The sequence below is a fragment of the Halyomorpha halys genome, unplaced genomic scaffold (genome assembly GCF_000696795.3).
Source record: "Halyomorpha halys isolate HHAL.00 unplaced genomic scaffold, Hhal_1.1 Scaffold2190.1, whole genome shotgun sequence".
In the NCBI taxonomy this organism is placed as follows: domain Eukaryota; kingdom Metazoa; phylum Arthropoda; class Insecta; order Hemiptera; family Pentatomidae; genus Halyomorpha; species Halyomorpha halys.
In genome coordinates, this window is record NW_027108390.1 from 45,361 (window position 1) to 55,814 (window position 10,454).

The following is a 10,454-nucleotide window of genomic DNA, read 5'->3' on the forward strand; positions in this document are numbered from 1 at the left end:
CTTTTTGAAGGATACGTACCGCCATCTTGGTTTTGTTTTGAAACACAAATTTATTATAGAGAATGAAAATTGGTTAGCTTGCTTTTTGATTTAAAATAACAAATAAACAATACTGAAACAATATACATAAAATAAAAACGTAATTAAAATCATTTATCTATAAATATCAACTATTTATTAAAAAAGATTTTTTTTTTTTTTGAACTCCCATACCTAGTGAATCTTTTAGATAATTAAGAGACATACAACATTATAAAGAATAAAATATATCTTCGCAATAATAGCTTATTTTATTAAGAAATTGTTTAGAGAATATTCTGGGTAAATGAAATGAAGAATTATTTAGGAATCTCAACAAACACTTTCCCTTGATCAAAAATAATACAGGTGGACAATGGACCAAAACTAAACATGGAGTAATACAAGAGAAAAAGAAAAATTTAAGTTATAATAACAAGGAAAACTTTATACTGTTAAAGGCTATACTGACTCTAGTTGATTAGCCAACAATTCTTATTTATAGAAGACATTAATTATTATTTACATACTCATACATATTAGATACTCTTAAGGCCTTATCAAATATCCTATTTTTAATCTTCCAAAATTTATTTTTAAGAAAAATTATTTTCTGGTTCAAATTTAACTTTAAATAACATGGGTCAATCCCTGTAAATGTTTTACTAAAACTGAAAATCCTAATGAATTTATTTTTTACATCCCCTTTAATGTAAGATTTAATTTGAGTAATTAATTCTGGCTTACTCCTATAATGATCATTTTTTGTACAAACTTTAAATTTTATTTCATGAATAGTTCCCTTATTGATTAATGTTTTTTGGATTACTTCTCTGTAAAATCGAACATTATTATCCCTTTGACTTAAAAGTTCTATATCATATTTATGTTTTGATTGTAAGTCCACTAACAGATTTTTTGGTTCATTTTCTTTCACAGTGCATTTAATCACTTTTTCGGACAATTCAGACATTTGCTGTACTAAAATAGTTTCCGTAAGACAACTTTCTTTCAACACCATTTTATTTGATTCAATTTCGTTTACTACATTTTATTTTGATTTCTCATTTATTTCTATTTCAGAATTTTCATCAATTTCTAATTCACAATTTCCATTAATTTCTAATTCACAAAATTCATTAATTTCAAATCCGCAATTTTCATTAATTTCTAATTCACAATTTTCCTTAATTTCAAATTCAAAATGTCTATCTTTTTCATCAATATTTTCATCTAATAATTTTGAGTTATTTATTCTTAAATTAGTTTCAACCACTTCAATTCTTTCATCTACTTTATTTTTTAACCCCTTAATTTCAACCCTGCAACTTTCACGAATCTCTATCATGGTCGTTTTTATTTGATTGTCTAAAACTTGTCCCATTTTGTCTATTTTATTCCCATAATCGTTCACCATGATCATTAGTTGCTGAAACATAGTTTTAACATCTAAATTATCACTATTTGAATTTAAATCTGAATTTGTTACTACTAATTTATTATCATGGAAGCTATTTAATAGAATCACATCTTTTAGATCTTTAACCCCAATTACCTGTACTTCATCCTCCATCATTCACTAAGTTATAACAGCAAACTTATTCAAACTTAATTCTTTTAAAAGCTGTGTCCTGATTGCCATGACCTAATTTGTAAAGAATTAGGCCACACCTGTTGGGCGACAATTTATGTAATAATTTAAAATTTATTAAAATAAAATAAAAAGAATTTTATATTTTTTAACTTAAATATCATAAAAGATAGCTTGGGTTCAAATTATTAACTTTAATATTAAATAGAATATAGAATTTTATTTAAATTTTATAAAAGGAAACTTCTGTTATAATGTTTTTTTAGTGGCTTACACTATGGTTTCTGGGTGTTGATGACCTCAGGGTTTTACGCCCTAAAGCCCCAGCTAATAACAACAACTATGTTTTTAGGGACGCCAAGCATAAATTTGATTTCCAACAAAACTTGACAAATATGATAAATCATTAAAACAAATAAAACGTTAAAAATAAACAGTTTTTTAATTTTGGCCAGTCTAGGAAATTAAAATTATGATAAGAATCTGTTATGGTCAATTGAATTTTCATACTATTTAGTTTTTTAAATTTTCCATAATGTTGTTATTCTCAAAATTCTTGTAGAAATATGCTGTTTTTGAGACAGTTATGCAATTTATATGTTTCCAGTTATCAGTTTCCTGTAAAGCTTTAAAAAAAATAATAAATAAAGATTTTGTTAATCATTCATTAACAAAGTGACTTCAGACAATTGGGCTGGGCTCTTTTTTTTATGCTACTGATCTCGTTATTTTTGAAATATTTCTATAACGTTTATTTCAGATTTGTGAAAATTTCCAAAAAAATTGGTAAATTTCATTCTATCAATCATCTGTGAAGTGGTCTATGATAATTCTATCCAGTTTTGAATAAGCTTTGTAATCCTGAGAATTTTTTCTCATTCTTTTAGGTCTAGGAATTTATTTTTCCTATCAATAATTTCCACTAATGTTCTACAAGATTAAACTCGGAACTCCTAGGATGCTATTTCATTTATTTTATCTACCACTGCTGTTCATATTTGCCACTCTTTTGTATTTCTGGTTTTGTGCTTTGTTTATCATGCCGGAAAGCAAATCCTGGCCCTATAAGCCTCAATTCAGGTAGGCTATTTTATGATGAGGACACAGCAATATTTTTTAGTACTTATTTTTTCCTTCTAGGCTTATAGTTCGTTATTAAATTGTATAAGTTTTTCTAATTTTTCTAAACCAGAAGCAGAAAAACAAAAACCCAAACCATTATTGATCCTCCACCAAGATTCATTGTTGTGTGTTAGAAATCATCCAAGTACATATTTTGGTATTGAGCCAAACATTTTGAATTTAGTTTTGTAGTCTAAAATATTTAATCTTAGTCCTCTTCAGTAGATTTGATGTTGTAAAAATAAGAAAAGTGTATGCAATTTGTGAAATAACACCAACATGTGTTTAGGCATATTATTGTAGCACATGATGGGAGTATAAAAATAATTGAATATGCAAATGAAGTAAGTTAATATATTTTGTTTTTATATTGGTAATCCTGTTTCAACATACAGTAATGTCTTAAAACACTGATTATGTATTGTTAATAGAAAAGACTTTCCTATTATTATAGATTATTATGTTTTAACTTCCTCTATATGGAACATGATTACTTTTAATTTTTTAAAATCTTGGTGGAGTGATCAAAAGTGTTATCATTGTCTCTATGTTTGAAGTATCATTTTCAAAAAACATTTATTCTTTGGTGAAATATTTTTCAGGAAAAATGGAGTTTGGCGATGTTATGTAGAAAATGAGAATGAAGCTGAACCATTTATTCAGAATACTATCATGGAGCATATTACTTTTTGTTATAAATATTTCTTAAATAAAGTGAAAACAAAAACTGAAATATTTGTAACAGTTTACAAATTTCAGTAATTTGATAAGTGTAAACATCAATAATGTAATTCAATAAACATCTATCTATCTACCTCTCTCTCTCTCTCTACTATATATATATATATATATATATATATATATATATATATATATATACACACACACACACACAAACATATTTTGTTCCCTCTAAACCCTCTTATAACTTTTTTTATTTCAGCTGTTCATTATTTAGTGGCTATTATACACCATACTTTTATGGCTAGAAGAAAGTTAAATTATCATTTTGCAGAAAGTATGATTAAATAAATTTATGACCAAAAGTAAGCTTCTAATGTACTAGAACGGTTTCCCTTTACTCATAATGTTAATTTTCATTTTCAATATGAGTTTATATTTGAATGTGATAATTATATATTTGTTTAGTTTTCTGTTCCTTTTGTTTGTTAGTTTCTAATTTCTTACTGGCCTTATTTCGTCCCTTATGAAAAAAAAAATATGAACAAGTTCAGTAATGTGTCCTTGAAAATTAGCAGCCCTTAAAATATTTCATTTTAATATGAAACATCTACATTTTAATTTGGTAAGGTTTATCTACAAAAATATTAGTTGATTTATAAATGTGCTTCAAATCATAGATCTCTAAATTGTAGTACTTCCTGGCTAATTGTTAAAAATAAGAATATACTTCTTAATTAAACGAACTGTTATTAACTTTTGTAATGACCGTAGATGTAATGAGGGAGAAGTCACAGGACTTTCTATGATGTTTGATGATGATTATGCTGACAGCAGCAAAAACACTGTGGGAAATTATACGTTTTAAGATCTTCCATGCAACGAGCTCAGGAAATTGAGTAAAATACCAGTGAGACATTTAAAAAAAAAAAATATTATATCTGTAATTAGATGCAATGAAAAAAAAATGTTATTGCTCCAAAAAGCATAACACTATGTGCACATCATACCAAGACTTAGAACAAGGTAGGGTAGATTAATCATTTAGACAAGCTAAATCTGCCATAATTTTAAAGTTCTTTCAACTTTCAGTTACCTTTATGTAAAAAATATAAAAGAAGTATTGTGAAAAAAGTTTCAAATTTGAATTTTCAAAGGAAATACATATTTTGAGGCGGTTCCCTGAGTCTTGTAAAATGGTGACTGTGCCTTGTCGAAAAAAAAAAAATTGGATCTGAAATGAAATCCTGGATTAAAGGTAGGTGAAAAATACTTAGGAAGGATTTTACAGCAGCTTTTTGCTTTAATCAACTTATTGGAAGTGTTATTTTATACTATCTTGCAAATGGTTCTAATGATTTTGGTCTTCAATATCAGCTAGGTCTTATCCTCATTGAAATAGTCTGATAATGCATAAATACAGAATTTGAAAAAAAGCTTCATCTAAAGATTTTTTAATAATTTAATCTTGTTTATTTTAAATTATTAATCTGTGGAGGTTATAAGTGAGTGAGATCAGTTGGTTTTAGATGGCACTCCAGCCTGATAACCAGTCTGCATAAGGCCCTATGACAAGGCATATTCAGTTAGTTAGCTAGAAAGTAAGGATTGACCATGGCAGGGGATGAAGCCTGGACACAGACGCAGGTAAAGGAGAGAATCAGTAGGCTAGAAGCTAGGTTAGTAGTTCTAGTTGCCGAGATGAAGTGGACTGATTAGTATAGCCATTAAGGTAAGGTACCAGTTCTAGTTTCGGAGATGAAGCGGATAGACTATTATAGCCGTGAAGGAAAGGTACCAGTTCTAGTTGCCGAGTTGAAGCGGACGGACTAGAACTGGGAAGAGACAGGGTCAGCAATACTAGTTGCGGAGATGAAGTGGGCGGACTAATTAATATAGCTGTTGAGGATAGGTAGGTAACAACTCAGTTGCCGAGATGAAGCGGATGACTAAGATCATTGGATAAGAGAAGAAGAGGATTGAAGGAGAGAGACCATATCATGGGTAAGCATAAATCAAAAACAATTCTTTAGAGAACAAAATCAGCAATAAACCGAAACTATCTCAAGTAGAGTGTATGTCATCCGTGCAGGACTTGGCCTTGGATAAGGCTGCGGATCAAAGATCAATTAGGCCTAGTCCATTTGGCTGTAACTGAGAAGCTGACTTATATCGTGTTTCCTTGATTGTTTTTACAATAGACAGATTTTACTCTTACCCATGTATGAAATGTACATCAAGGGAAATGATTAATTCATGCTGTCCTGAATAATAAATAAATTGGTGTTTTGAAACACAAGGATAATTTGATCACAAAGTAGGGTAGTAAGTGAAAGTTCTATGTTTTTGTGCACCAAATTATTTTTTTGTATCCATTATCTGTTATTGTTAATATATTTAATTATTAATTAATTTAATAAATTATTGTTGATACAAATTATTTTATATAAATAGTGTCCTTTTTTTTTCATGTTATCCTTATGATAAAAGATGAATAAAATAACTTCAAGAATCATTGTAAGATTATTAAAAATAAAATTTAATATTTTTCTTATTAAATTCCTACTGAATCCCTTTATTTAAAAATTGGTTGTTAGGAAAATAAAAATAAATGTTTATTCACGGAATTAAACAATATTATAAAATATAAAAAAATAACTTATTTCTACAATAGACCCTAAAATTTACTATTATTGACACTTTATGTCACTAATGTATTATAAATTATTAATAACAAACTAAATTATGTATTTCCCCATGGGTTTTGCCACAGGAGTTTGTTAGAGGGGCTAAATCTTTTATTTCCCAACAATTTTAACCAGATTTATCAACTATATTAAATATTTCAATTTTCCCAATTATATTGTTCAGTATTTTTATTTTCCCGATGCTTTTTACTTTGAACTTTGCACTTAACTGTTAGGTATGTTGTCACTTGATTACAATAATTTTAATTTCTATTCACAAAACATTACATAAAAAAAAAAATTCTAATTTCTAAACTTCAGAGGTATTGTTATTTGTCAAAAATTTGAGTAGTTCTTTGAATAAAATTTTTTACTAAAATATCCTCAGTTTAAATGTAGATAACAGGGTGTATACCTCAGGACATCCAAGATCACCCCTTTATAAATGGTTTGTGTAGCAGGGTGGAATACCTGAGGCCCAAGAAAGCCAGCCCCCCTTTACTCGGTGACAGAATCCCTCTATCCCACAGGTACATCAGGTGAGGGGTGGTGTCGAATCCTCTCCTTATCCTCAGATTGAGGTATGTCACCTTACAGGATTGGGTCAAAAACCCTGCGGGCAGTCTCTCTCAATCTTTCTGTCGACCTCAGAATAGCTACCTCTGATCTTGATCTGTTACTGAGGTAACTACCCATGAGGGAGTATAAGTTGTTAGGAGTGTCGAACTCTTGCAAGTACTGGAGTATGTGTAGCCACCAAACACTATCGAAGGCGGAGGATAGGTCGAAAAGGATCATCAAGACATAGTTCTCCACCCTCCCTTCTACATCCTCACTCTCAACAGCGCATCTGTTGTACCCTTGCTACAAGTAGAGCCGAGTTGCTGTGGGTGACTCTAAGTACTGAAAACTGGTCTGTGTGTTGGTATCGTGCTGTGGATAGGGAGGAGACATATTCGCAGGTAGGCCTTCGGTGGTTTCTTATCCTTGCCTTCTTCCTTGTAGAGCAAACTAAAATCTGCAATCCTGCACTTGCGCAAGAGTACCCCTTATCTAAGCATTCGTTAAAGATCTCAGCTCATCCTCAATGTAAGTGGCCTTGTTCCTGAGGATTGCAGCATCTATGGCTTTGAGCCCTGGAGCCTTTCCAAACCTCTGCCTATCCAATGCAAGACATATTTCTCATTAATCCCATGGTGGGTATGAGGTGGTATGTTTTACCATAATGTCATCTACATTGTCTTGTGGCGGATCATTTCTGGGATATGTATAATCAATGTACATCATCCCAATCTCCTCCAGGGTAGTTGCCTGGGTCCCTCCAACTCTAATGGCCGCCATCATTTACATTGGCTTAATCTTTCCCAGGGCCATGATGCCGGTTTTCTGCGATACTAGGTTCAGCAGCAGTGGGGTAGTGTGCTAGGGTTACACATACCACTGATGCCGATAGTCTTAAATTTTTTATTCAGGCTTTATTTATTTACAATAATTTGGGGGTACCATTTATTTTAAAGGGGTACGTTTTGATTTGCACCTTAGTGCAACCCAACTATCGGATGAGCGCCTTATAAATGGGGCTGAAACTTATCTACCTGCATCCATCCCATATGTCCGGTCTCTGTCTGTGTCTGCTCCTTCCCCTTCATCTCCTATTGATGGCTCGCCGAACCCTTCCCAACGTAAAGTGCGTTGGGCCGACCACCTCCTTCCGTAACAGCCTGGCACGATATCCTTCCGTGGCAGTGCAATCCAACACTACGTATTCTGCAGTTTCAGGGACTCCAAACGTAGAGCACTGGGGGGTCCATGTTCTTCCCAAAGCTTTGCAGTTTTCCCCAGAACCTAGATCTGCGAGACCCAATAATTTGGGAAGACCCGCCCCGCTCTCAGTCTAGAATAGACGGTAGGTAAGAACTTCCTCAGAATGGTGCCATTCTGGCTTGCCAGCCAACGTCCGTATCTTCTTCCATAGGTTAGGAGTCTCACCAATCCTCTCTAAGAGTCCCTCCGATAGCGCTACCAGCCCCTGACTCTTTACTTCATACTTCACATCTTTCGGCCAGCATCTGAGCCTTTTTTGTTTTAATTTTTTTTTTTATCCCCGTCCCTTGCCATTTCTGGCATATGGGGTGCGGCAACAGTGGTGTAGTGCGCTGGGGTTTGCGCATACCATTGCTCCCAAAAATCAACAATATTTTATTTTTCAAAATTATTATAACAATAATAATGTTAGGGGGGTTCCTTTTGTTTATTGGAAACAATTTTAACTGTGGTGCAGGCAAGTGGGTTGAGCGCCTTACTGATGGGGCTCCTTGTACACTGCACCCGCCTGGGTGCCTCCTGCAGTTTGCCAACCTGGTCATAGTCTGGGTCAGCTTCCTCTTCTTCTGGTGGCTCTCCAATTTCGGGTGGTCAAGCCCTTCCCATTGTGAAATAAGTGGGGCCCACCACTTCTTTTCACCAGTAAATGAACTCCTTGAAGAAGGGATAATTCTCTTCTTCCATCAAACGGGGGAAGTCCGACTTGACGAGGGAGAAAATCCCGGTCTCTCTCGACAGCCGTGGAATCTTCCTCCCCCCCCCCCTTCCGGGCATTGCTGCCATACGGGATTCGGCAGCAGTGGGGCAGTGCGTTAGGATTGCGCATGCCACTGCTGCCAATCTTTTATTTTCACATTTTTACAAAATTATTTGGTGGGAGCCATTTAATTTTTTGGGAATAAAAAAAGACGAAGAATTCCGACTCGGCGAGGGCGAAGATCCTGGTTTTCCTCGTCAGCCGGGCACGTTGTCCTTCTATGGTGGTGCAATCCAATACCACATGATCTGCTGTTTCGGGGACCCCACTCGTCGGGCACCGGGGGTCGATGTTCTTTCCGAAGCTTTGCAGCTTTCCCCGGAATCCCCCGTGTCCTTTCAGGATCTGCGAGACCCAGTAGTCAGGGATGACCCATCCTGCTCTCAATCGGGATTGGACGGTGGGAAAGAATTTCCTCAGGGTCGCAACCTATTCACTAGTCCGCCACCGTCCATTCCACTCCTCGATGAACTCTTCCCGCAGGAACTTCTTCTAAAGGTTCGGGGCCTCGCCGAAACTCACGGATTCCCTCCGGTTGCACTCCCAGTCCCTGCCTCTTCACATTATACTTCGCAGCATCCTCCTTGAGGATGATGTCCAGGGGCATTGTTCTGGCCAGTACCTGCACCGCCTCATGCGACACCGTCCTATACGCCTTCGTGACACTCAGCAGAGCCACTCTTTGCATAGAGGCCAGCCTCTTCTTCTGCTCCCGTGGGAGGGTTCGACTCCACACAGGGGATGCGTACCTCAGGATACCCAATGCCACACCTTTGTAAATAGTCATCGTAGCGGGGTACCTGAGACCCCAGAAGGCACCCCTACATCTCAAACTTTTTTTTTTTTTTATTTATCCCCCTCCCTTGCCCCATTTCTGGCATACGGGGTGTGGGAGCAGTGGAGTAGTTCGTGCTGGGATTGCGCATGCCACTGCTCCCAATGATCTTCATCCGTTCGGTAGGCCATTCTGGTGGGCATCTGTCTGGGTGCCTCCTGCAGTTACCAGGCTGGTACAGCCCTCCTGGTCTCAGTCTGGATCTGCTTCATCTTCTTCTGGTGGCTCGCCGATATTGGGTGGTCAAGTCCTTGTGTCCTTGTGAAATGTGTTGGGCCCACCACCTTCTTCCATCCGTAAATGAACTCCCTGAAGAAGGGATAATTCTCTTCTTCCGTCAACCAGGGAAAGTCCGACTCGGCGATGGCGAAAATCCTGGTCTTTCTCAACAGCCTGGCTCGGTGTCCTTGAATGGCAGAGCAATCCACTATTACGTGTTCTGCTGTTTCAGGAACTCCGCACGTGGGGCACCTGGGGTCGGGGGGTCGCATTGACCATTATTGTCCTTGAGAGCCAGTCAGCAACAACATTGTCTTTACCAGGCTTGTATGTGATGTCCATATTATACTGGTTGAGGATCTCCTTCCATCTGGTGATGCGCGCGGATGACTCTTTCAATTTTCCTACCCACTGCAACGGTCTATGATCGGTGTGGACCCTAAAGCGGCTTCCAAATACATAGGGCCGGAAATGCTCCACAGCCCACACGATTCCTAGAAGTTCCCGTTCTAAGGCACTTCCGCTTCAGTGAGGCGCCGAATGGCATAGGCTACAGGACGCTCTCCCTCTTCTGTTTCCTGTGCCAACACCGCTCCTAGAGCATAATCACTTACATCTGTTGTGAGCGTAAACTGCTTCTCGAAGTCAGGGAATGCGAGAACTGGTTCCCGTTGAAAATGCTCAATGCATTTCCGGATGTTATGTGTTATGCTTGGTGTC

The 10,454-nt window shown here is 36.1% G+C and overlaps 1 protein-coding gene across 1 annotated transcript in view; it reads left to right on the forward strand.

The window, feature by feature from the left end:
* LOC106691241 (nucleosome assembly protein 1-like 1-B) overlaps positions 1–3,545 on the forward strand; it is a gene marked incomplete at its 5' end in the record, with an annotated part of 44,766 nt that extends 41,221 nt beyond the window's left edge. Inside the window, 1 exon segment of the mRNA XM_067046700.1 lies at positions 3,334–3,545. Within this exon segment, the coding sequence (XP_066902801.1) occupies position 3,334 (1 nt within the window).
* Between the last annotated feature and the right edge of the window lie 6,909 nt (positions 3,546–10,454).